We start from the raw sequence: 26,728 nt of genomic DNA on the forward strand, positions 1-26,728 counted from the left end.
CAACCAAGCCCACTGCTTTCAGTTGTTGCTTCAATTTGAGCTTGACAAAAAATGCAATGATAAAGTTGTACAGTATAGGTGAAATGCCAAGAACAGCCAGCGGAATTCCAATGTAGGTGATAATGTCTGCAGGTGATGCAACCAGCAAGAGTCACACTTTTTCATGCTACACGACATTCACGGGCGGCTGAGATTGGTCTTTCCAAATGTTGCATTGCCGTTGCTTACTTACCTAGTATCATGGCTGGCCTTTTATTCAATTGAACTGAAGAGAATCAATATATGATAATCGGCTCTTCCTAGCGGCTAACTTAGTCCCTATTGGGGAAAAAAGTTGTGTTCCCATGAGATTTCGTATCCTGATAATCCTTCGGGATTTGAACTAATACAAGATGAGATTGTATAATAGAATAATCACCGTCTTATTGAATCTAATTATTTTATTATTTTTGTGATGGTTAGAATGGTCAATGAATAATTCTGGTCACTTTTCTCACTCTCATAGCAAGTCTGCTGGTATCAAATGGGGCAGGGCAGACTTAAGTGAATCTCACGATCTATTCATCACGGCAGAAACCGGGCGCGCGCGGTCACAACCCGCAAGGACAGGCATACTATATAACCGTCGATACAAACGAAAACAATTTGGGGAAGTTGGTAGAGTGGTTAAGGAGTGCAACTCGACTTCTTCCCTCAGAAGCCCGTCCCGAGCTGTGGCACTCGAAAATAATACCCCTCGGTATGCTGCCACAATGTGAGACATGCATGTGTGAATGTAGCCAAAAATAAGGCAAGAAAAAAACAAAATAATAGATAGCTTAGAATTAGATGATTGGTGGATGGTTGTTGGAGATTTGGGAGGTGGTGAATGAATAGGTGGTGGATATATCTAAAAACAGAATAAAACAGAAGCAAGAACACAATCTCAAGGTCTCAATCTCAATTCAATGACTACCTTGAGAAATTCAGACCTTCTAACATATTTTTTGTTTCGTTGTCGTCGGTGAGTTCAGAAGTGGGTAAGGTCAAGAACAGGCAAGTATAGCGAATGACAACGTCGCGAAACATGATTAATTTTCCAAATACTTATGACTGAATTTATGTTGTCATTGTTCTTGAGGGTTTGAAGTTTGAGGTTTTTCGTTTTTGAACTCTGGGTAGTCTGGTGGGTTTGATCGGGCTTGATCTGGGTGGCTATCGAGATATTTTCGAAAGGTTTGACGATCGGAAGCGAATGCGCGACGACGACCCATCCGACTCCACTGTTATCCATCATGCAAGAGTATACTTCCGATAAAGCTACTCGAGAGTCATGATAGTGTTAGGAAAGCGCGCTTTCGAAACAAACCCGATTGATATCGACATACCGACATTTGATGTTTCTTGAAGTCTCATGCTATGAGTGCCTCTCACTAGGAACATTAACCTTATGCGAATGAGGCATTATGGGAAAAGATCTGAGTAGCGATATGCGTATCAAAAATAGAAAGAAACATGTACGTATAGCTAGTTATTGACAGCAAGACAACCTCACTACTGGAACAATCTCGAAACTTGAAGATATGGCAAGATGTCTGCAACACGTGACCTCGCTCCCTTGGATTCGCGGAGATAGAGTTTGCGCTACCCCAGACCGACTTTTATTGAAAGGCTCGTGCCGATGCATGCGGCACGTAATGTGTCAATCAAGACCAGAACGCCGAGCTCTAGAAGGTTTGGGAGGCGACGAGTAAAAAATTAGACAAGGAATGAGAGAAACGTAAGTGAGAAAAAAGCCAAAACACCAAGCCTGTTGGCAACGACGAGGCTGAGAATAAATTCAAAGTAGACCAAGTAAGCCAAGCCATGAGCTTTGATTTACCAAGTTTTCACCAAGCTTTCATGTGATTCGATAGCCGAGAAGAGCTGAGAAAGAGGTGTTCTTCCGAGGAAGCCGAATAAGAGAAAAAGAGACCTGGATGAGGCGAGAAATAATGTGCCATAAGTACTACTTGAGGTTATTTTTTTAATTATTTTTTTGAAGTGTGACTGACTGACGTACGATTAGACGGCGAAGAGGGGGCTGAGCGACATCCATATAAAAAGAAGGTTTGTAGGACACGGCTGTGTTCTAGAATTGGGCCCTGAGGAGAAAAATGAAGAAGAACTATTGATAATTAATGATTTTCCCAAGACCTCCAAGACAAAGGAGAGGGTGGCAATTAGCGATACCATTGGATACAGCAATTAAACGATACGACTTAAACTTCTTGAGAAGCTTGGCTTTAGCTGGGCTTTAGCTGGGCTTTAGCTGGGCTTTTCTTGAATAATGATTAAGAGAGAAATGATTTTTGTTTAACTATCATTATTCAATTAATGCATAATGTTTTGTGTTTGGAGTGAAGATACGAATATATAAAAAGGAGAATATGAGTTTCATCGTGATAACCGACCCTAGTCAATTATGATTGAAGGGAAGGGAAAGGAAAGGAAGGCGAGCTGTATGGAGGCTGGCTTTGTCTATGATGATGTGATGATGTGATGATGTGATGATGATTAGATCTACGAAGTAAAGAGGAAGGAAGGTATCTATCTAGTACTTACTGATCATATGTAGACGAAATTTGACAGATACCGTAGATGGTTGGTTTATTAGTTAGTCCAGTCTACCTCTACCATTAACATCAATAGCAATACGACGTTAAAGATTATGTAATGAAGATAAATTTGAGGCTGCGGGGGGCGCAGAAGAATGATTTGTATTTGTATTTGTATTTGTATTTGTACCAATTAGTTATTATCTGCCTACCCACACCTCAATCTCTCCAGATTCTTTGAAAATCTTGATAAACCTTGATATGAATGGCTACGACCTGGGCAGACAATCGCACCGGCAGTCTTCATCCGTGGCAATTGTCAAGGAGATTTCCATTATCATTGGTAGTTGTAAGATGTTAAGATGTTGTAATGTACCGTAGTATGCATCATATGCATCATATGCATCGTGGTGGGCTGGGCTGTACAGTAATCATCAACAAGAAAGACCCTTTGGAATCATTAAGAACTATCTGTCTACCAGTACCTACCTAGGTATTTATTTTAGAGTTCGTTGGTATTTAGTCTTCTCTTCTATTCACGCTTCTTCTCCGCATTCTTGACGTTTTCCGTATTCCGTATTCCGTATCCCGTTGTCCGTTTTCCTTCCTCTTTCTTATATCTTATATGTTAAGGTTGAGGCGACCTCTCTACCTATCTACCGGTACCTACGTACTCTGCATTTCTTATTTCTGTTACAGCACAAAGTATAATTTATCGTTATCCCCCACATTATCTCTCTCTCTCTCTCTCTCCCTCTCTCTCTCCTTCCTTATCTCCCCTCCCACTCTTCCCTCAATCCCGTCATCAAAGTGTTTGTGACAAAGGAACAAGAGAAATCCTTCCACATCATAAATCAAAGCCGCAGAGTGATCGATGATCGATCCAACAACATCCGAACTACAGAACCACAGAACCACAGAACCACAGAACTACAGAACTCCATTCGTACATCGTAACCTTCCAGTTTCAACGCACGGAGATCCATTCTGCCGACAATTCAATCCACGCTAATCCAATTTAAGTTTGACTATCTTCCTCTCCAAAACAGCTCCAAGTTAAGAAGAGAGTTTCACTTCAACTTTTGTAGTAGTGGGAATGCACCCTCGATAAAACTACAAAGTATTTGGTCCTCTTAAATTACTGGATATGTGAAATTCGATTGAGAGATTGCTATTTGTTTACGATTTTCCGTGGATTTTTTTCTCTTGTTCTCTATTCTCTCTTCCTTTCCTCAACTACATCATCGCAATCATGCTTCTACCGGATAAGGGAGGGCATATGGCGAAATGCCTTTCGATCCTCCTATTCTTTGTCGGTTTGGTTGCTGGTCAAACTTCCACCGCTTCCTTCTCGCCCTCGAATGCTACTTTACCATCGAACATGACGAACCCGGATTTTGAATTGTCTTTGACGTCGGGAAACAGCGACCTCTTGATAAGGAATATGTACAATATTGCCCCGCTCACTGCTGAGGCGGGAATAGGACAAAGTGAGACTGCTGTGAATGTAAGAAATGTGTTCCTAGTTACATTGCATATGTATGACATGAGGCAGACTACTAATGCTGTATGGTATAGCAAATCACTATCAACGGAACTATTGTCTCCAGAGATGCGTCAACCGCGAGTAATCTCTCCGCCACAGATATAGCATATATGAGTTGTGATCCAAACGAAAGCTCCAACATCGATTCAACACAGGCTATCAATATGGCAGGAAATGCGCGGCCAAAGGCCATATTATTGTATAGCTTATACTCTCAGGAGTGCAGCATTACCGGCGATTATACTTATCAATCAGTTTATACAATGGTGTCTGCCTCCGATTCAATGGCTTTACTTGTTACGTTGAATAATTATAACAGCTCACTGGTCGCAAGATTCGTACCCAACCAAAGCTCGTCAGATACAGGTTCGGCATCGCAAACTAGTAACAATGGAGGACCGCCACCAACTACAGCTGTTGCCATGAGCATCCTTTACAGTATCACTGGAATTATCACCTTGCTATTCTTGATCATTATAGCCACAGGAGCCATTCGCGCTCACAGGCACCCGGAAAGATATGGGCCACGGAACGCTCCAGGAAGACCAAGACAAAGTCGAGCAAAGGGTCTTGCGCGCGCTATGTTGGAAACTCTGCCCATTGTGAAATTCGGGGATCCAGAACCAGGGAAACCAGGGAGTAGTGATATTGAATTGGAGAATGGCAGTGTTCATCATGTTCCTGTAACTTCTACAACAGATGCGACGGCCAGCGACGCATCCAAATTTCCGGTTGCCGCGGCAGCAACCTCCGAGAAGGGTCTGGGTGCACATCCTGAGTCAGGGGACAACGAAGCATCGGCGGCCACGAAGGAGACTGAGCTTTTACAATGTTCGATTTGCACAGAAGACTTCGCCACCGGTGAAGACGTTCGAGTGCTTCCATGTCATCACAAGTATCATCCTGCTTGCATAGACCCTTGGCTCTTGAATGTTTCAGGAACTTGTCCATTATGGTAGGCTTGCTGAATTTATAATGTATAAGCATGTACTAACTTTCACAGTCGTCATGATCTCCGACCTACAGCAACCCATGCTCAATCTGCAGACGATGATGAGCTTCCACCACCACTTGATGCAGGTGAAGGAGAAGCAGCTAGTCAACACACAGCCGGTACTTCTGAAAACGTAGAGGCTAGCTCTCGTAGTCGCGTTTCTCGTCTTGTGCATCTTCGTCATGCTCCCCCCGAAGAGAGTATTGCTACCCTTCGCGAATTTGCACGTGAGCAATCCCAACAAGAAGTGGCTGCACCAAATCAAGACGGAGTCGAAGAACAAGGCAGAAGAGCTAGCCTTGCAGGTCGACTCCGAACCACTCTCCGAATAAGAACACGGGCACAAGCTCCCACCGTGGCCGAAACGACAACAACGACATGATATGATCACTAATTAATAGTATTTTTAACGATTCGCTTAACGAACGACCTTTTATATTTATATTTTATGACCTGAAATAGTGGCTCTCAGATCCGACGTTTTACTACAATATTGTGAAAGCAAAGTACATCATATTGAAACTGGGTAGCGTGGACGGATGAATGAATGATGGATGAAACGGTACGAACAATTGGAAAGGATGGATCTGAATAGATGGAGTTTGGCGTTAATGATTCACTTACCCTTGATTTTCACAAGTACAATCGAGCATGGATTGGGTCTGGTCTACTTTGGGCGGTGTTTTGTCAAGTACCTGGGATTTCGGATGGTTGGAGGATATGGAGCGGCGCAGTGGATGGTAAAATCGCGAGTCGCGGAAGCTAGGGGAGACTTTTGTCAGCGACTGCAATATTTTGTTATTGTAATATATTTTGCAGGACCTGCTTTTTATGCAAGATGGGCTAGTTAAATATCATACTATGCCTGTCATAACCGATTATCCCGTGTGACGCTAATACTTGACTATCATACAAACAAGCGCTGGAGTGCATGAAATTTGGGTAGTAAGCTTCCCCTCTGTAGATGGTAGGTTGGAAATCCTCCTAAAATCCGCGGCCTTTCCCATGGAAAGTAACGCAGTACAGTGTTGTACACGTGAATCCACATTTTGTTTTCATTCCCACAACTATTTTCATGCTCCTCTTTTCATCTGTATCACATCCTCAATTCTAGACACTTGCACACTCCGAATAACACCCCAAAAGAACTCCATTGCTTTCTTGCCATTCTTCGATATCCCACCTCCCTACCCTCTCGTTCCTCTTCTACGCATCTTCCACCCCTAACGCAACCAATCCCATGCAAAAAAACTCAAAAGTCAAAAGATAAAGTCAACTCCTCCTCCTTCCCCCTCCCCCCGAATCGAACTGAATCAAATCGAATCAAATCAAATCAAATCAACCCTTTCCTAGCCAATTCCACCTTCCTCGCTGCCTCCCCAGCCTTAAACCCTCCTTTCGATATGCAGATTGCGTTTCCGTCTGCGAGCTCGAATTTCTCCTCGTAGGTAGGGTGGGCGCAGGGGCAGTGGTGGGGGAAGGCGACGCAGGAGAGGGTGCCCGGGCAGAGGTAGGATGTACAGTGGGCTGAGAGGGTGGTGTTAGTTTTAGAGTTGAGGAGAGATGGGGAAGGGGGAAAGAGAGAGGAGAGGGGAATGGGGGGGGGAGGGGGGAAGAATTGGGAGATATATGGGGATGAGGGCTTTATTACCTCGATCGTAATTATCCTGATACCATCGCGAATCACTAGGTACATCTTGTGGTTGACGTTGCTGCTGCTGCTGTTGTCCGTTGAACATTTGCTCGAAAAATTGAAATTGGGCTGAGACGCCGATTATGAGGAAGAGCAATGAGAAGAGGGAAAATAGTGGTTTAGCCATTTTTGCGCGTAGTGAGTGGCCAGTAATTGATGTGGAAATGGGAGTGTATTGTTTGAATGGAATAGGGAAATGTGGTGATGGACGGGTGATAGATAGCAGATAGTGATAGCTTGATATTGACAGGTGGTAGAAATGTTTACGGGAGACTGTAAGACGGCGAAATGACAAAATTGGGAGTTTGGTGGAGGATGTGAATAATTTTGCAATTTTTAAGAAAAGATTTACATGGGATGAGAGATATAAATTCTCCAATTTATAATCCCCAAATCCTCTCCAACCCTCTCACAAAATCCCCAAAGTCTCCCTCTCCAATCTCATCACCGCGTCCCCCGCACATCTCGGTCCCCGTAAAAAAAGCATCACCACACATCGAAAATATCCGCACTCCTCACCTCCCAATTCACACATCCCAAAATGTTGCTTCAACGTCTACAGCCTCCATTGCGAGGCGCGATCGCATCCCTCTCGCGGACCGCGTGCGCCTCGGCTGCGGAAACGCATCTTTGCGAAGCGCTCGCGCATCTCTCGTTCAAGAAATCTGCTTCTCCACTTGCCCCTCTCGTCGGCGTTCGTCATGCTTCGCACGCTGCACAGGGAGCTGTCAATAAAGCGAAAGATGGACCGGGGAAGCGATTGGGTGCGAAGAAATCCGGTGGTATGTATCTCTCTTCTTTCTGATCTCCCATTGCATCCCATACAGATCTCCATCTATCCCATTTCCTCTCCATCTTACCCCTCCCACTCCGTCCTCACACATCTCAGAACAATACGTCATCCCCGGCAACATCATATTCCGCCAACGCGGCACCCACTGGTTCCCCGGCGATAACTGCGCCATGGGTCGCGATCACACGATTTATGCCACGCAGCCCGGGTATGTGAAATACTATAAAGATCCCGAGCGCCATCCCAAACGCCAATACATCGGCGTGGTATTCAAGCGCGAGCAGGTTCTCCCCTTACCGCGGAACACCATCAGGAGACGCAGATTAGGGATGGAGGTTGCGAAGATTGAGGAGCCGGAGGTAGAGCAGCCGGTCGCGGTGGAGGTTAGTGTGGAGGGAGCCGAGAAGGAGGGGAAGAAGGAGAAGAAGAAGAAGGAGAGGAAGGGGGAGGAGGGCAGAAATCTACAGTTGCGTCCGGGCTATATGTACAGAGAGGCGAATTGGGAAATTGGAAGAGCGGCCGAGAGAGCGAAGGTTAAGGTGAGGTTGTATAAACCGGGCGATCGATGGACGGCGTGGAGGAAGGCAAATGCGAGGAAGACGAAGAATGCGGAGAAGAGGGGTTTGTCGAGTAGGAAGAAGAAATAGATGAGAGATGAGAATGAAAGATTGGGAGGGTAGAGGAATGGGAAAAAGGCGTGTATGATTATCTATTCATCTGGTCTTGTTATGAGAACTTGAATGAAAGGGCCTGCGTCAGGGGCGGCCCCAGTTGCAATATTGAGGAAATCCAGAAGAAATGGATGTGTAACTAGGTGATATCCTAACATAAAACTTTACCGCAATTAGACTTGTGGTAGTGAACAAGATCAATGAGCTCAATGTTACGAATGCTTCGTATGAGACGCTCTATTTGTATTCTTTGACGTTTCTACACTTTCTGAACAGAGTCTATATTTACAATTCCACTGTCGTTCATCTTTCAACCATGGAACTCGACGTTCACGTGAATTTCAGTGGTAGGAAGAAATATGCAAACCTCGGAAAGCGTTCCACATCTCCATATACTTACCCACCATTGCTTCAAGCAGATTGACATCTTGCGATGAAAACACTATCACATAATAGCCATTTACACAATTCGATATGTAATATATATTTTAAATTTAGAACGCATGCACTACTAGAACTACAAGCAACTTTGATAAAAAAAGATGCGTAAACATATTTGGCGACGACTAATCCCCCAAATTACTTCTACATGCTCCCAATGTGCAAAAACGCCTTTGAAATGCGATTCTTTTATACAATAATTCCGACCGAGCAACCCGACCTACCGACCTACCGACCATCCATCCATTCCATCCAGCCTAAGCCTACCATTTATTACCGCCGAAATCCAACCCAAATTATTCGTTATAAAAATCGTCCATTACAACCGCAAGGCGCCATAAAATGCATACATTTCGTCTCATGTCGATTCCGTTTTTCGTCCTTCCCAATCTTTTAATTGATCGTCTCTCGTTTCATCTCGAAATTGAGAATATATAGGTAACATTAGACGCAAGTCCATTCAGCAAAAACGCACCATCTAGCACTTCGATCGGCTAAAACTAGTCCTCTCCATACACCCCTTTCCCCACATTTAATTATCGTCTCCCAAGTTCCCCCATCTCCACCCTCTAAGTTGACACCCCCATTTCTCTCTTCCTTTCGCATTAATCTCAAGATCTTTCCACCAGGTGCTTGAATTGCCAATTTGGCTGGCTTTTTACCGGTTCCTGAACCAGAAGCCGAGGAACTTGTTATAGACATGGCCGAGTTCGGTCGTATGAATGGAATAGGTGAGGTTCTCCCAGGATCTGGAGATCCCGTGGATAGTGAGGAAGGATGCTGACGCACAGCGAACACAAAAGTATTGTTGATTGCTAACCGCTGGCATTGTGGCTGGGCGACATAAAGGTCATGGCGTTGTGCATGAGGTGTTGGATGTCGGATCAGAAAATCGTATGGAGGATTGTCACCAGAGTGAATAATAGGCAATGCAACAGCCAACGGATGTGGAATATCCTTGATACTATGCATGAGACCACGTTTCCCAGCATAAATTTTAAGAATACCTGAACCTTCGTCACCAGGCAGTAAACCCTTGATCGTGTATCTCTTTTGACTGCCTACCCATTCGGCTTGTGCCAAAGCAGGCTTCGTAATAATCTCGCCAGTCTCGAATAGATCACCATCAGCGTCCCGCTCAAAGGCACGTGCTTCAACCTCCGCTACACACTCAACATCAGGCGGTACAGAAATTTTGATGTGAACGAGCTCGAGATCCTCAATGCGTATAAGACTTGTATCATATTCCACCATTTCCATCTCATTAGTGAAAAATGCGGGGCAAGCACAGGGCAGAGCTAGCAAAATTTCATGTGCCATGGGAGGACAAAGATGTTGGTCAACATGCTGTTCAGGTATGTGAGTCCAGCAGATTTCGATTGGCCGAGTCAGAAACCACCAGGGTTCCGCATATTGGCTACTGGCACTAGTGTATTGGCTTCGTCGAGGATGAGAAGGACTTGCTAAAGAACAATCCATTATTCGCCATTCTCCATCAATCACAACTGCGTTCCAGAAATGATTAGGTCGAGGCATGGGGCCCATGTCTGGTACTTCACCAGGCGATTTGAGATATCCTCTAATAACCTCTGCATGTATCCCAATAGCTTTACACATATCCATGACTAAAAATGCGACTTCTTCGGAAGAACCGTGTTTGGTCTGAATTACCCTTCTTGAATCGGCAGTGTCGTTATCGAAGCCCTCTTCCCATGTGATCTTCTCGCTAACCCATGTAAATATTGCTCGTAAGCGCTGGATATCGCTTCTATATGGTCGACACACATAGCCTGTGGCTAGGCTCATAGGGTTAGACATGGGTGGAAGGCTATTGATGAATCTTGTGTTCTTGTCGACCAGGCTGAGGTTTACTGCTTGAAAATTGGTTGGCTCAGCGACTGGATTACCATCAACTCCTTCATCACCATCGCACCCCTCGAGAAGCTCTTCCACAGGACTTATGGCGGGATAATCCATCATCTGGCATCTCTCCTTTCTTTCAACTCGCTCAATCTTACTTAAAGAATTCGATCTGTTGATGTCTCGTCGTACCTGAACCCAATCGACTCCTATGGTGCTACCTCCAGGTCCAACATCATTAGTAGAGGGAATAGAGTTCGGTATGTTCCCAAAACCACCACCCCCCATTGACGTAGTTCCCGCTGGAAATGAACTATGAGCCTGAACTCGTGGTCTGGAAGATTCACCAACAGCAATACTACTCCTAGCGCTCGCAGCACCTGTTTTTGCGGACTCAACCATTCTTTTGAAGAACCCGCTTTTCTTGGATTTGGGTGTCATGAGACCACCGAGAGCAGCATTAGAATCTGCGGCAGTACCTGGCCAGCCAGTTGGTGACTGCATACGAGAAGGATCTGAAGCATGACTACTGTGATAAGAAATGCCGGTCATTGGCGTCTGAGATCGGCCAGTAGTGAAATCAGGTTGACTGTTATTCATCCCCAGATAGTTATCCTTTCGTGAACCAAGTGCACTTTGAGCTCGACCATACAGCAATTCACGCTTTCTGGCTAAGCTTCCAGCACTAGTTGAAGAGATGCCACTAGCAGAAGGTCCACTCATGAGACTTTTGTCAGTCATTTGGGTACTCGAGCTTCCATTAGTAGTGGTACTACGAGTACCAGAGGAAGAGCTTGTTGAATCTGTCTTGTCTGTTCTTGTTGTGAAAGTCCTCCCGAGCATAGATTTACCAACTTCATATGCAGATTTCCGGTGGCGAAGCTTGCTTGACTGTGTATTTATACTCATAGATGATTTTGGTCGGCTCTCATAAGCATACGAACTCGCTTTAGGAGGGACTGCTGGTCGAACATCATCATTTGGGGAACGAGGCGTCGAGGAATACATTTTACTTAATCTATTCTCCATTCTTTGAACGTAATTGCTAAGTTGAGGCGGGGGAGTGTTTGTAGGTTGGTAAGGTTGCATGTTATTGGCGTAGTTATCAGCACTTGTTGAATTATATTCTTCAGGAATTGCGATAGCTGTATTAGATCTAGGTGCACGTTTTGCTGATATGTACGTCTGATCAAATGCCTCAGGAGACCATGGATCGATTGGTGCTTCCGGAATTTCTGACTCTCGAGCTACTCCCATATCTGCTAAAGATAGCATTACATCATCCATTGCACTTCGCAAGGGGGAGGGAGTGCGTCCTGTGCCCGCCGGCGATGGTGGACATGGTGATACTGCCAATGGTATATTATCGGTGTTCGAACTGTTTTCATATGTATCTCTAGATGCTTGGGGAGCATAAGTGCTGCGATGAGGCGGTGGAGGTGGCGGTGGAGACGAGGTACCCCCTCTGTCAAATTGAGGCGCAGGCGAAGGACCTCGAGAATAACTTTGGTAACCAAACGAGGGAGCAGGAGAAGGAGCACGGGATTCATACTGGTTGGGACTAGGCGAGGGCGCACGAGATGCGTAATGGTCAGGAGCGGGAGATGGCCCCCGAGATATGTAATGGTTAGGAGCGGGAGATGGCCCACGAGATATGTAATGGTTAGGAGCGGGAGATGGGGCGCGATATGTGTAGTGATTTGGCGCAGGAGACGGTACACGAGGGTTGTAATAGTTGGGCGCAGGAGAAGGTATACGAGCAGAATAATGGTTAGGCGCAGGCGAAGGCACACGAGCAGTGTAATGGTTTGGCGCAGGAGAGGGAGCGCGGGGTGTATAATGGCTTGGTCCTGGAGATGGTGCGCGAGATGTATATTGACTTAGCCCTGGAGAGGGTGCGCGAGATGCATGGCTTGGAAGTTGAGAAAACGGTGCTGGCGAGCGCATCCGCGACTGATATAGAGGAGGCTGGGGTTGAGGAGAAGGCGCCCTTGCTCCAATATGTCCACCCCTGGCGGCTGGTGATGGTATTCGAGAACTCAAACTCGCAAGACGTTCCTTTTCCCTAGCTTCCGCCCTCTTTATTGCCCCCATATCTGGCGCAGCATATGCTTGGAATGGTTTTCGCATCGATTTTGTCTTGGGCTTCGTCGGAGCTATTGGATTTTTGAAAGGGTTTGGACTGGGACTTCGATCCGGCATTGGACTCGACGTTCTACTTGTTGGTCGAAAACTCTCATCCAGCACTTGTACGAAATTCGAAGGGAACAATCCCATGACTCTCTTGTCCCTCCGCAATCGACCCATCCACCATGATCCATCTCCTGCGTTCAAGCATTCTATCAAATCCCCCTCAATAAAGCCCAAGTCGCGTTTTGACTGCGCAATCGTATGGTTAGAGCTCTAGACTGTAGAAAATCGCAATGTATATTGCACTTACCTCTCCGCTGAAGGAATATATAGCTCGGCACCAGCATGGAAAGCGAGTAGGCAAAGTACCCGGGGCTGGCGTCATGGTTGAGGTGTCGCGACTTCTATCGGTGAATCATTGGGGTTGGAATATTTCCCAAAGTCGGAGATCAATGCATCTGAGAATCAATGTAGAGAATTTGTGATATAGCAAAAGTAACAAAAGTAACAAAATGTCCGACTCGAGACAATTTAAAGGATCTTGAATTTTTGCAAATCTTCCCAGTAATATGGAATAGGTACATATAATAGCTTTGGTTTGTTGGCACCTCACCATTAGCCCGGCAACGCTGAAATGGCTGAGCTGGGTAAACAAAAGAACCTTATCCGATTTCGTTAAGAGTTAAGAGAGACATTGATCACGTTCGATTGTAGTTTTGTTTACATTTTATTTTAATAAAAGAAAAAGGTCTCGGCCAATTTTTAATTTAATATTTATATCGATTTAGTTTTCATTTTCATTCGGATTTTCATTTGCATTTTCATTTGCATTTAATCTTTGTCGTCGATTGATTTCCTCGAAAGAAATTCATCCATTTTGTCTTGGTCGGGTGTCTGCCGATAAGTAGGAAACAACCAGCAGTGATAAAACATCATATCACTTCACGCCCCAAATTATGTCAACAACGCAGTACCAGGTTCTCGAGGAACTTGGAAGTGGAAGTTTTGGCGTCGTCTACAAAGCCATTGAGAGAGCAACGGGAGAGATTTGCGCAATCAAATTGATTGATTTGGAGTCGAGTGAAGATGACATACAGGAAATTCAACAAGAGATATCAGTTCTCAGTACCTGCGCCAGTCCTTACGTTACTCAATACAAAGGCAGTTTTCTACGAGGCCATAAACTATGGATTGTTATGGAGTTTCTGGGAGGAGGGTCGTGTTTGGACTTGGTATGATTATATTCACTTGCGAAATTAAATCCATTGCTAATTGGAAGCAGCTGAAACCGGCTCCATTTCACGAAGCCCATATTGCGATTGTTTGTCGAGAGATCTTGTTAGGTCTCGAGTATCTTCATCAAGAGGGAAAGATACATAGAGATATAAAGGCAGCAAACATATTACTATCGACTGCGGGCAAGGTTAAGCTGGCAGATTTTGGAGTTGCAGCACAGCTCACGAATATCAAATCACAAAGAAATACTTTCGTCGGCACCCCATTCTGGATGGCGCCAGAAGTGATTCAGCAAGCAGGATACGATTTCAAAGCAGACATTTGGTCTCTGGGAATCACCGCAATAGAGATGGTTAATGGAGAACCACCACATGCTTCGATACATCCAATGAAGGTTCTATTTCAGATACCTAAAGCACCGGCACCAAGATTAGAAGGCTCGAATTACAGCAAGGACTTTAAGGATTTTGTGGCACAATGTTTGGTCAAGGATTGTGATCGAAGACCTTCGGCAAAGGAATTGTTGAAGCATAAGTTCATACGCTCTGCAGGAAAAGTTGAGGCTTTGCAAGAGTTGGTGGAGAGAAGACAGGAGTGGGACGGATCAAGGACTCGGCCTTCGCATCCTAAATTCTATGAGGAAACACTGTAAGTTTCGAAGCTATCTGTGCTTGTTATCATTAACTAACAAACTCCAGCAATACAATGACTCCAAAATATGAGCCTGATGGATGGGTCTTTGATACAGTCAAGGCTTCTACGATTACTGTAGCACCATCACGAAAAAATGGAAGCAAGAGAAGAAAGCTTTCTGCCATCCATGCAAATGGCCAGGGTAGTCAAGCTCCTCCTGAGGAGGCTTTCAAGAAACTAGATCTCAAGGATTCACCTTTAGAGTATTCTTCACCCCCGTCACTTTCGTCTGATAGAGGCACCGTCAGAAGACAACCACCAGCGATGCAGCACTCTTCACCAACCAGGCCACGGGGTGACAGTACACAAAGTCAAACTGGTACAACCAGGCGACCTCCACTAGCACCAGACATGAGTTTTGGAAATACTGGTTCAACAGTCCGATTGTTCCGCCGAGTATCAAATAACTCAACGTCGTCATCTCGACCAAGCAGCCCCGAGGATTCAGCCGACATACCATTTCATCAGGGTGATGAAAACAGAGCACTTGTGCAAGTAGCAGAAGCGAATACAAAAGAAGCATACCTTGGTCGTCGTGCATATACAAAAATCGTTGACCCAGTATTCCAAGAAATGCATGCACAAACAGGAGATCAAGCCAAAAGACAAGCACTGTCTCGTTTAGCCGATGCTTGGGCTGCCCTTGACGCTGTTGATCCAGAGGGCGAATATCATCTCCTCAAGCTCTTGATAGACAAAGTAGAGCAAGAACCCAAAATCGCCTCTCACATGTCCCCAAGCAAAGCTTTGGTCCTTCGAGACGGAATACCTCAAGGATCTCCCCAAAAAGGCGCAAATGGAAAACTAGTATTAGCGACGAGTAACCCACACCTTAAAAGTCACCGTCGTCGGCGATCCAGTGCAATGCCCGAGGTAGATGCAAAGGAAAAATCAAATCTACCAGGTCAAATAGTGCCAGGAATGGAACATACAAAACAGCTTGCTGATGTACTTTATGCGCGATGGGCAGAAGGATTAGGAAAAAAGTTTCCGGTGGTTTAACGAGATATGTATAAATTGTAAAGTTATTGTATGTAGGGATAGATGGAATGGAGTTAAAAGAATTTGCATCTTTGTAGTAAGGAGGAGAATCAATAGGTAGATACCCAATTTGTACATTTTATCTGGATGATTCTTTTGCGGTTCGATGTGAGAGTGATGCTCTTTATATTTGTAGGTCGCTGAGGGGTATCCGTGTACTCGATATCGAGCAAGGAACATATTTGTTTAATATTAATTCAATAGTTTGAGTAATCAAAGTAGTTAATGGGGGTGATTGTTTCTATGGGCAAATCTTTAGAATTCCAAATGGACTATCCAGCTCACCGGAAGCTTACGGGAAGTATGTAGCATTTCACGTGTAGGCCCATTGGGAATGTCATGACATTTAAGGATCAATATCTAGTACATGAACATCGAACAGATGTTCAATTTTAATTTCACCCTAGGTTCTCGCATCCTGTCTTGATACATTGTCATGTGTTTGTGGCATATAGCTCTTTAGTATTGGACACCATGTACATACATGTTGGTATATTTGGCACATACAGTAGATGAAAAACAGCCAGCAATCACGGTGCTCCTACCTCTATCTTTCTGTCATGTTGGAAATATGGAAATAGCTCACTAATTATCACAACATCACCAGCAAGAATCAAAGACAGAAGATCCAATTGGGGACAAGATTCGATTGGAGTTGAAAGAATGTGAACTTATGAACATATAAGAGACATCGAGGTACAGCAGAAAAAACGGCATCAAACAATCCAGACTCTTGATAAAATGAAAAACAGCTTCCTTTCATTGTTGCCTCACAACCTCCAACCCCCCTACCTAAAATAACCAATCTCGTTCAAATACTCCACATTCTTCTTGATCGCCTCCTCTATCTGCTTCTCAAATACAGCATCCAATTCCCTTGGTCTTTTACTCTTGCCCAAATTACCTTCCTCAGTGATAAGATGAGCTACCGGCCAGAGCGGATGGGCTTCCGTCTTCTTCTCCATATTCATCTTGATCAACCTCGCCCATTCACGTGAAGTAGTCGGGCGAAGTTGATGCTCCATGGTCTTATTGACAATATCCCAAAATCGTTGCATATCAATTCCACCAGTTATATCCAATGTATAATTTGAGTGATTGGGAGTATTTACCAAGGCATTGATAGTAGAATTTGCGACGAAATCCGCATGTGCAACAGTCAACCAATCATTTTTGTCTGGAATAGGATATGCACCGACGTGTATTGCGCCAGCTACATATCTCCATAGGAAGTCAGTGGTATTAGCAACTCCCTCTCGGGTGGTACCAATGATCAGTCCCGGTTTGACGATAGAGACGTGATTGCCTTGGGCAAACGATGTGGCTCGTTGAGCAAAGTTTCTAACCATCAGCTCTGAAACGAACTTTGTTTGACTGTAACCATCAAGTTCCTTCAATTTCATGGCGGTCGTATTATCATCCATCTCTCCTTCAAAATCACGACCTCCAGATACATAGACAAATTTCGGAGGCGAAACAGCTCCTGTAATATTCTTCAGAATATCAAAGGTAGATGTGACATTGGCAGCTTTAAGAGTGTGATAGTCCGCATTCCATTGCACTGAAGCTCCATTATGGATGATGGCATCGACTGTGCTTAGTTTCTGCCATTGTCCGAAACTCAAACCTAACATAGGTTTAGCTAAGTCTCCTGTCCATATTTCGAGTTTCGTTGCGAAAGTTTCATGCCACCATCTTGCGGATTTCGCCGCTGTTGTGATCCGTTGTTTGCCATTCTCATTGGATGAAGCGCGTACATGCGCAATAACCTTCTTGACGCCAGGTCTTCCAAGAAGTTCTCGGAGTATCTGGGTACCTAGGAATCCGCTGGCACCTGTCAAGAAAACAACTCCAAAGTAATGCAGCATCGAGGCTAGTTGTATGTCTAGACCGGTGATTTCTTGCATCAAATCAAGGGTGGGTACTGAATCTATGGGGTTTTCGCCTTTAAAATTAGTCGCAGCACGAATATGTTTCGAAACATCCGAGATTGTGGTCTGATAGTTGATGAGCTTGGGCATAGGTATAGTTATTCCATACGATCGTTTAATGAAAGCTGCAAGGGACATGATCTTGATGGAATCGATTCCAATAGAAGCAAGGTTAACATCACGACCCATGATATCGGAATTGAGGTGTGATGAAGGCTTCGTAGAAACAAGCTGTGCAATTTTATCGCTGATTTCAAATGCAATATGATCATTCGATGGTAATAAAGGTGCCTCGCTGCTCTTGGGATAACTCTCAGATTTTTGGATCACCGGAAGACTATTAAGCCACTTGGTGAGTCTAGGACGATCTAGCTTTCCGGAAGTATGAAGTGGTATGGTCTTCATAGCGACCCAAGAAGAAGGAACCATGTAGCTTGGTAGGTGATCTAACAGATGATTGGCAATTCGAGACCATTTGAATCCAGAAGCTTCAAGTTCTAAATGAGAAACCACCGCAATACCACTGGCTACCTCCGAGTCTTTTGAGCTTTCGAGCTCAATAATGGCCGTAAGCTGGTCAGCATATGGCCCAGAATTAGGCAACACAACCATGGCTTTTCTGACTTGTGATGACTGAGTATGTGATGCTCCACATCAGCAATTTCTATGCGAAGTCCCCGAAGTTTGATTCGAGTGTCCTTGCGGCCAAGGTAATTGATTGTCCCATCAGAATTGTATTGGGCAAGATCGCCGGTTTTGTAAAGACGTGTAGGACGGTGACTCGAGCCAAGATTACGACCCCATTTGGGACTATCGATAAAAACGGCTCTGGTCTTCACCTCGTCGCCAAGATATCCTGAGGCCATGGCGGGTGATTCAATTAGCAGTTCACCAATTGCGCCAACTGGTAGAAGTCGGTTTGAATCTTCAGTATCAACAATCCAAGTGACCGCGCCTGCTCCACGTCCGATATTTGTAGGAGATGTGCTGGGAGAGATATCTGCATTGACTACACTTGTTCTAGAAGACAGTTAGATCAGTTTGATGTAACGCTGAATTTAAAGGAGCTAAGACAGAGAAATTACGCCTCAAGTAAAAGGAAGGAAAGAACATGGATTAAAAGTTTCGATCAAGAATCTAGAACCTGAGTATACACTTACACGCAACATTCGGTAGTTCCGAAAGCATTAATCAAATGAACGCGATCTGCCCAGGTTTTGATGACATTAGCAGTGATAGGCTCTCCACCAAGAGTTATTCGCTTCAATGTAGGAACGGAGTCTGGTGAGATCGAGCTTATATAAGAAGGTGTCAGGTCTGCTGTGTTAACATTCATTCTAGCTATTGCTCCCACAATATCTGAAGTACGTTCTTCCTCTATTAGTGTACCGATTAGTTTCCTTCGATTAAAAGGCGATCAGTAGTACTTACCAGATGGTATACAAAGACAGCCTCCCGTCATCAGGGTTGTCAAAATATCCTCGATAGAAGTGTCGAAGCTGTAGGACGCAAACTGTAAAAATCGTGAAGTTGGTCCAAAGTGAAGCGCTTTACCATGATCTCTCGCGCCGGAGCAATATGCTTCATGGGTCACTACTGTACCTTTAGGAGTCCCAGTAGTACCTGAGGTGAAACAGATGTAGAGAGGGTCAACGTGGCTAACATTGCTCACAATGTCTGTTGCCGTTGGTAACAGTTCCATCTCACCGTTCCCCACCACAACTGTTTTGCCGCGGGGAAACAGGTCTAAGTAAGTCTGCCAAACATCGCTTGAACAGAGAATTACTTGAGCTTTAACTTGTTCAATAAGTGAAATGAGGCGTGACCGAGGATGATAAGGGTCGCAGGGTACAAATGCAGCTCCGGACTTGATAGTAGCCAGTGTAGCTACGATGGCCCATTTTGATTTCGTGAAGAATAGAGGCACTTTGCTTCCTGGCCCTATTCCATACTGCATCAGTTGGAAAGCTAGACGAGATGATAGACTATCTAGCTCAGCGCGAGTCAAATCGCCATCCCAAGAGGTAATTGCTGGGGCATGAGGATCTTGCTTTGTCATGATGTCGATAACTTCATGTACGCAAGACGTCATTACCTCTGGTAATGTAGAATTCCATTCCCAAACATGCGCTAGATCAACTTCACTGATAGAGTTGATATCTTGGACAGATTTTCCTGTGTCTTCATGGCATAATTGCTGAAGGACATGCTGAAACTGGGAGAGTATCCTCTCCATTTGTCGACTGTTTATAATTTCTGAGTCAAAGATTGCCTTGGCCTTGATTCCCTCTTCAGTAAGGTGGCATTCTAGAGTTAAAGCATTTGTATCCCATACAGTTGCTTCCACAAGATCCATTCGACGTCGTCCCATAAATGAGTTGTCAATGGCTGAATTTTCTCTAAGTTGTATAACCAAGATATTCTGGAACTGGCACGCCTTATTCGGTCCTTCGCCAAGTCGTTGAATGTTGTGTAGACCAATCTGCTCAAAGGGCATCATCTGGATCATTTTAGCCTGAACCTTCTTCAGTAAATCAAGAGCTGTGCCCTGAGGATCCAATGTGATCCTAACCTATAAATTGGAAAGTCAGTACATAGCCGCACGAAATACAAGATGCCCACTCTACTCCCAGAAATTTGGTGACAAGACTTTATCTTGAAGGGCAATCATATCAGGCGCTCTCTTTAATAAAAACTGTGAAAAGACATAGGATACATGTTTGAGGTGACATAAAAAGCCGAAAAATTGACAAAGTGCCACCTTCAAAAACATCCACATCCTATTTCATAAAAGACTGAAAATGTGAAAAGATTTACTCACCGGAACGGTAGCTAATGTAGGTCCAAGTACTCGAGTTAGATCGGCTGATGAACCAGTACGTCCTGTCAATACTTCTCCGAAGATGACATCGTTAGAATTGGAGTAGTTACTTATGGCAATTGCCCAAGCTGTTCGGATAACGCTCGAAATTCGGTAGTCGGAATTAGCCTCTCGAAGTAACTTGATATCCTTGATGGCTATTGTACCAGGTTGAGGCTGGTACCCAAAATTGATGCTTGGAAAATGTGAAATCTTTGCGTCTTCACTCGCAAGCTCTGATTTCCAAAAGTTTTCTGCTGCAGATCGATCTAAATCGACAATAGTCTTCATGAAACGATTAAACGGTATATTTTGGGGTTGAAGTAAGCTGGCATCATTCGTAGGAATGTGCGCGAGTCTTCCATACTCTTTTCCCACCTGTTGAAGCATCAAGTTTATGCTCCAGGCGTCGTATACTGCATGATGTAGGGTAAGGACGAAATAATACTTATGATCGGCTGAGATTGTCTCTTCGACAATACAGTAGCGGCTGAGAGGACTTCCTAAGCCCATAGGCTGCGCTTTATCAGATTCCAGATATCCTTGAAGGTTATCTTGCACCTCCCATATAACATCTCCTCTAATCACCATTTGCACCAGGCCTGCTGCTTCATGCTGATTGATACGCGTTCGTAGAATTGGATTCGAACGTACAGCTTCATTCCAAGCGTCACAGAACTTGTCAATATTAGAGTATATGTCCTTAGATAATTCGAAAACGTGTTGTGCAACATACGTGCCAGGATGGCTCATTGATAGTGCCATGATGGACTCTTGAAAAGGAGTACATGGGTACAAGTCTTCAACATACTCTGGGTTCAGACCACCATCAATAGTTGCTTTCAGCAGCTGAGCGCGCCCTCCAATCATAGAAAATGCAGGGATATTATCCTGTGCGACAACTGTAGAGGAATTGACATCCATCAGTGTTTTGGCCAAGTCTGATAGGATTGGACTTTGGAATATGTTTGCAACCGTCAGATTTATGCCATCTTCTCGTGCAGCTGCAACGAGCTTCATAGCAAGAATAGAATCCCCACCAAGACGTGTAAAACTATCATTCCTGCCTATACTATTTGATGGAATTTTTAAAATAACGGACCATAGACGTTGCATTTGAAGCTCGTTGTTGGTCAGAGGAGCGGAGTGTGTAGCATCTTGACCAGAATAATATGCGAATTCTGAAGGCGTCAAGCTAGCTGCAAGAGTCTGTAGGGTTTGGCGATCACACTTCTGAGATGTAGTAAGCGGTATCAATGATACGGGTATGTATACTTTTGGTATCATGTATTGTGGTAGTGCAAGACTCAAGCGGTCAAGAAGTGATCGGACGATTGAACCATCAAGGCACTTCTTGAAAAGTGAGCTTTCTTCCTTTTCTCTACTGTTACCGCCATCTCTAAAACACAAGAAGGCTGCTAGGAACGGTGACCTGCCATCCACAGGAGTTGCTATCACTGTGGCAAGATCTATAACATTGTCTAGATTTTTGTGAAGATGACTTTCGATTTCACCCATCTCAATTCTTTGGCCATTTAGCTTGACTTGTGCACCCTACAATATATTTAGTATACGATCTCAGTCACTACTAGGTCACTGAATGGTATATTTCTCCCAGCTGTTTGTGGAGTTTCGGAGGACTTCAACCGAATAGAAAGCATCCTGAACAGGTTTGAATCTGCTGGAATTTTCGAGTTGGACCATGTTTCCGGGCATTATAAATTGAGGTTGAAACGAACAACATGTGAAGGAATTTCAAGAGAAATAATTGAGACTCAAAATAGGGATATCACTTACCGCATCTTTCCGAGAGATATATACGATTGATCCATCGGCATCCATTTTGACCAAGTCACCTGTCCTATACCATCTTTTCCATCGAGTAGATTCAGCAGGGATACAAGAAGGCGTAGGCACAAATGACGCCTCCGTCTTTTCGGGATTTTTGAGATACTCCCTCGCAAGTGGTCCACCAATCAATAATTCACCTGCAGCTCCCCGTTGAGCTAATTGGTCGTTCTCGTCAAGCACAATAAAACTTCCGATGAAACCAAACCCTAGTTTAGCAGGGTTCACACCTTTCCCAGTGATCTCAGTAGCAGTGCACATGCCTGCAGCATTCCAAAGTCAGTAGCTGCACACCAAGGATAATTTAAGAGGAAAATGAGAAAACAATTAGATTATAATGCATTGGCCGGATTGCATAGGGGATCAATATAGAAAACCAACGTAGATATGAGTATGGCGAAGGAAAATATAATGGAACTTACAGCAACATTCAGTAGGTCCATATATTTGCAATAACCGCAACTTTCCGAACCATTGATCCAAATCTTCTTGGATTACTTTTTCACCCCCTATAAGAAGAGTTTTTAGAGTTGGCACAGATTCTGGAAGGATCAACCTCCCAAAGGCAGGTGTCATGAATGCAGTATTAACTTGCATTCGGTTGATTGCTGACGTAATGTTGTTCATCTTCTCGTCTTCTGAAGGTATGCAAACAACGCCTCCAACACCCAAAGTAACAAGAATCTCAAAAACCATGCCATCAAAAGTATATGCCGATAACTGAAGAGTGCGACTTTGAGGACTCATTTTGGAGATATTGGACAGATGACGCATAGTAGCACAGCAAGTAGCATGCTCTATAACGCATCCCTTTGGTTCTCCAGTGCTGCCAGAAGTGAACATAACATAAACAGAATTGTTTGGCTGAACACTTGTATCCAGCACTCCTTCGGGCAAGGTTTCGAGCATCAATTTTCCCACAGCAAATGTTTGATCTGCGATGCCCTCGAATGAGGGAAAAAGACTTTCAGAGCACATGATCATCTTGCCACCTATTCGATTCACCAGCTTTCTGATTCGCTCTTCAGGATGGTCGGGGCTCATAGGAACAAAAGTTCCTCCTGCTTTCATCACTGCCATCATGGCGACTATAGCCCACAAAGATTTTTGAAAGATCAGTGCAACCTTGATTTCGGGTCCAACACCAGCGAGCTGTATAAGATATGCTAGACGATCACATATAGAATGTAATTGGGAATGCGTCAATTCTCCATCCCAAGATGTCACCGCTACATCGAATCCGCGGCTTTGCGAACTCTGCTGAATGACTTCGTGGACACACGAATGAACCTCTTCAGCTTCGGTTTCTTGAATTGCTAATTGTTTTTGTGGGGTTTCCATTGCCAGCCCTATATCACCAACCAGTGTGTTTGCATCGGACAAACGAGAAATGATGTTGTCAAATTGTTGCAGCAGAATATTGACTTCTTGGTCAGATAAAACGTGAGAGTCGTAACTGACCATTGCAGTGAAGCCATCTCCCATCAAATCACATTGCATCATGAGAGGATAAGCATTCAGCTTTGCCCAGTGGTCACTAGTATTCTCTCTGGCACCGAATATACTGTTGGGATCTCTCTCTAATCTGGGTTGAATAACGAGTAGATTCTGGAAGCTGCAAGCTTTTGTGCAGTCCGCTCCGAGCCTACGAATATTTTGTAGGCCAAGATGCTGATGGGGTTTCATGGCGACTCGAGAATCATGAACCGAAGTAAATAGATCTTCTACAGATTTTTTGTCATCAACAATTACTCGCATCGGTAGTGAATTGAATGTTGGACCATTTACTCTTCTCATATCAAGACCTACAATCTTTGCATTTCGCCCTGCAAGCACGAGACCAAAAGTAGCTTCCGTCGCAGCGGTACGTCGTGCTACTAGGATTCCCCATGCAGCTTGTATAATTGTAGAGGTCGTTGCACCAGCCAATAGGTTTTCCTTCACGGGAATAAATCTTTCCGAGTAGCCATTCGCACGCGACCGATGTTGCGATGGGACAACTGGAAATTGTGCCCCCGAGATATTTGCTAGATGATTACTCCAGAACATTTCGCTCGCTTTCTGTGATTGCTTCTCAAGTCTCATTTGGTGGGCAACGAAACGCTTGAATTCCAGCAGCGGTTGAAAAGCCTCTCCTCTTTATGATTCTTCGACTTGTCGAAGTACCAAGCGCATGCTCCAACCATCAAGAACGGCATGATGAAAAGTCCAAACAAAATGTAATGAATCAGATGAGTGGCTTTGAATGAGACCGTATCTCAATAGGAGCTTTCCGAATGAAGGGAAGATAATTCTGTCGTTGCTCAAGTAGCTTTCGAGGTCGATCTCTTCGGACCAGAGGATGGGTTCTGGCGCCAAAACTACTTGAAGTAGGCCTGAAGTCCGCGTTTGAACGAAACTAGTTCGAAGTGTCGAATTTGAATCGACTGTGCTCTGCCAAGCAGCTTTAAACTTATTCAAATAAATGCCTTTGGGGAGCTTGCATATTATTTGAGGAGTAAAACTGCCGGACTCCTTCATTGATAGTGCCAGCAACCCTTCTTGAAGAGCCGTGCAAGGGTAGACATCGATGAATGTTGCATCTGATGGCATTTGTTTTCGAATTTCATCAAGACTCTGCATATGATCCAGAAGAGAGAATGGCTTGACAGAATCTTCCCCTTGGCTGAGGTGATTATCCATGTCCGTGGATTGCGCTGGACGACGCTCGCTGTGGAGGAGGTCTGAAAGATAGTGTTTGGATGCAAGATCCAAATCCATCGCAGAGTGTGATTTCTCAACACGGTCTCCCTTGACCTGGGGTTGGTCCCTCGGAATGAGGCCGGGAGAGAAGTGCTTAGCTGTTAATGTCATGATAACTTCTAAACAATTCGAGTTCATTAGTGCACGCAAAAAGACCTCAGTGGTCAAGAAACTCACCCAAAGCAATAAACGGAGAGGAAGCGTTTTTGACTTTCAGAGACTATAACCTTCGAACTGAGCTTCAATGTTGAATACAGACGTATCTCTTCAAAATTTGTCCTTCAACATCATTCGATTCTTAAATATGAGACCTGGGCTATAAATCATTTACCCGAGCTCCCACCCCCCCTATATTTCCTCAGCCATCAAAGCTTTCGAAGCTGATCCTCATAGATCAACGGGCGATGAACTGCAACCCTAGCATGCAAGGTTGGAGAGTATCACTTCCGATTTGACACGCGCCCTGGCTTTGAGGGTAGATTGCCCTGGATAGCCTCAGAACATAGTGTTAATTATATATGACGTGCTCCCGTTATTCAATGTCAAGATTTGACCACACAGACCCAACTCGATGTAGTCACAGCCCGACGCGGAAGGGATTCTTCCGCGAAACTCTTTCAGCTCATTCGTATCATCTTCAGTAACTCTAATCCGTTAGCCTTGATTCCATATGCATCATAAGATTCCTGCCTGGTAGCTGCATAGCGTACTGAGCCGGCGTCCATTAAATCATATGGGAAAGGGGTTGAAAGATCAATTCAAAACATCTAGGATCGTACATCACTGAACACCCACATGACTTGTTGACTTTTCTCTTTCTTCTGGCACATATGGTTCAATCTAGTGCAGTTATTTCTGCATGGGGCAGTAATGACGCCACATTGAGACCATGGATCAAATTTCTTCGATGTTTGTGTGTCTAGTAGCGAGTGATGTCTATATAAAAATGTGGATGAGGAAGAGTGCACGTTTTAAGTGGCTTGCGTAAACAGAAAGTTTCTCCGCAAGATGCAATGAGATCTAAGACAAGGGCGGAACGTTCCACGTCCTTGCGTTTATGTAAATAGCTCCTTTGATTAATGGGCTGAACATTTGTAGAACATAAACCAAATTATGAGAGTTCTGGAACCCAATCACCGTATAACTTTGGGTTAATCAGACATTTTATGATTGAAATGAAAAATGAACGATTTTATTCTCCTCGTCAAGTGGTGAAAACGTTGCTTTGGAACGAATCATATTAAAAAACACCATGATTTGCGATGAACAGATTCCAGAACACTTATGTTGAGTGTTATCATGATGTCGTCAAAAACTGTCCAATAAGTTATAATACCTCAAAGACGGATATTTCAAATCGCAATAAAACCAATGAAATTGCCTAGTGTAAATTGCCCATGTACAGATCACTATCGATCGTCAAGTTTCCCATCTGCTTGGCTAAAGTTCCAGAAACAGTGATGTGCATATAACATTGTGAGACAAACATAATCCCGCAGACGATCAACTTCAAGGAAGCTCGGATCAATCGGACGCGAGTTTACGTAACTGTATCCTCCGCTTGTTCTGGCTTCGGAGACAGAGCATCGCATCTTGCGGGCATATCGAAACCCTCTACAATGAAACAAAAAACAATTGCATACAAAAGAAACTGGACACCCATGTGGAAGTTT

The 26,728-nt window shown here is 44.3% G+C and overlaps 6 protein-coding genes across 6 annotated transcripts; 3 read left to right on the forward strand and 3 right to left on the reverse strand.

The window, feature by feature from the left end:
* Positions 1 to 3,093: 3,093 nt before the first annotated feature.
* On the forward strand, positions 3,094 to 5,864 carry EAE97_006130 (uncharacterized protein). The gene is made up of 3 exons (XM_038876643.1): positions 3,094 to 4,083; positions 4,155 to 5,077; positions 5,126 to 5,864. Exons 1-3 carry the CDS (start codon positions 3,829 to 3,831, stop codon positions 5,496 to 5,498), a joined length of 1,551 nt encoding a protein of 516 aa, XP_038732350.1. The 5' UTR covers positions 3,094 to 3,828; the 3' UTR covers positions 5,499 to 5,864.
* Positions 5,865 to 5,988: 124 nt separating this feature from the next.
* On the reverse strand, positions 5,989 to 6,936 carry EAE97_006131 (uncharacterized protein; the record flags this gene model as incomplete). The annotated part of the gene is made up of 2 exons (XM_038876644.1): positions 5,989 to 6,643; positions 6,768 to 6,936. The coding sequence occupies 2 exons, from the start codon at positions 6,934 to 6,936 to the stop codon at positions 6,450 to 6,452; spliced, it is 363 nt and encodes a 120-aa protein (XP_038732351.1). The 3' UTR covers positions 5,989 to 6,449.
* A 414-nt stretch (positions 6,937 to 7,350) lies between these two features.
* EAE97_006132 (uncharacterized protein) lies at positions 7,351 to 8,249 on the forward strand (the record flags this gene model as incomplete). Its single annotated transcript, XM_038876645.1, has 2 exons — positions 7,351 to 7,591; positions 7,699 to 8,249. 2 exons carry the CDS (start codon positions 7,351 to 7,353, stop codon positions 8,247 to 8,249), a joined length of 792 nt encoding a protein of 263 aa, XP_038732352.1.
* Positions 8,250 to 9,158: 909 nt separating this feature from the next.
* EAE97_006133 (uncharacterized protein) lies at positions 9,159 to 13,089 on the reverse strand (the record flags this gene model as incomplete). Its single annotated transcript, XM_038876646.1, has 2 exons — positions 9,159 to 12,953; positions 13,015 to 13,089. The coding sequence occupies 2 exons, from the start codon at positions 13,087 to 13,089 to the stop codon at positions 9,159 to 9,161; spliced, it is 3,870 nt and encodes a 1,289-aa protein (XP_038732353.1).
* A 571-nt stretch (positions 13,090 to 13,660) lies between these two features.
* EAE97_006134 (uncharacterized protein) lies at positions 13,661 to 15,635 on the forward strand (the record flags this gene model as incomplete). The annotated part of the gene is made up of 3 exons (XM_038876647.1): positions 13,661 to 13,936; positions 13,987 to 14,588; positions 14,639 to 15,635. The coding sequence occupies 3 exons, from the start codon at positions 13,661 to 13,663 to the stop codon at positions 15,633 to 15,635; spliced, it is 1,875 nt and encodes a 624-aa protein (XP_038732354.1).
* An 827-nt stretch (positions 15,636 to 16,462) lies between these two features.
* On the reverse strand, positions 16,463 to 25,193 carry EAE97_006135 (uncharacterized protein; the record flags this gene model as incomplete). Its single annotated transcript, XM_038876648.1, has 8 exons — positions 16,463 to 18,152; positions 18,212 to 18,625; positions 18,766 to 18,982; positions 19,037 to 20,177; positions 20,427 to 22,019; positions 22,263 to 22,576; positions 22,736 to 24,416; positions 24,480 to 25,193. 8 exons carry the CDS (start codon positions 25,191 to 25,193, stop codon positions 16,463 to 16,465), a joined length of 7,764 nt encoding a protein of 2,587 aa, XP_038732355.1.
* Between the last annotated feature and the right edge of the window lie 1,535 nt (positions 25,194 to 26,728).

This window comes from Botrytis byssoidea (genome assembly GCF_014898295.1).
Source record: "Botrytis byssoidea strain MUCL 94 chromosome Unknown BBYS_011, whole genome shotgun sequence".
NCBI classification, from domain to species: Eukaryota; Fungi; Ascomycota; class Leotiomycetes; order Helotiales; family Sclerotiniaceae; genus Botrytis; species Botrytis byssoidea.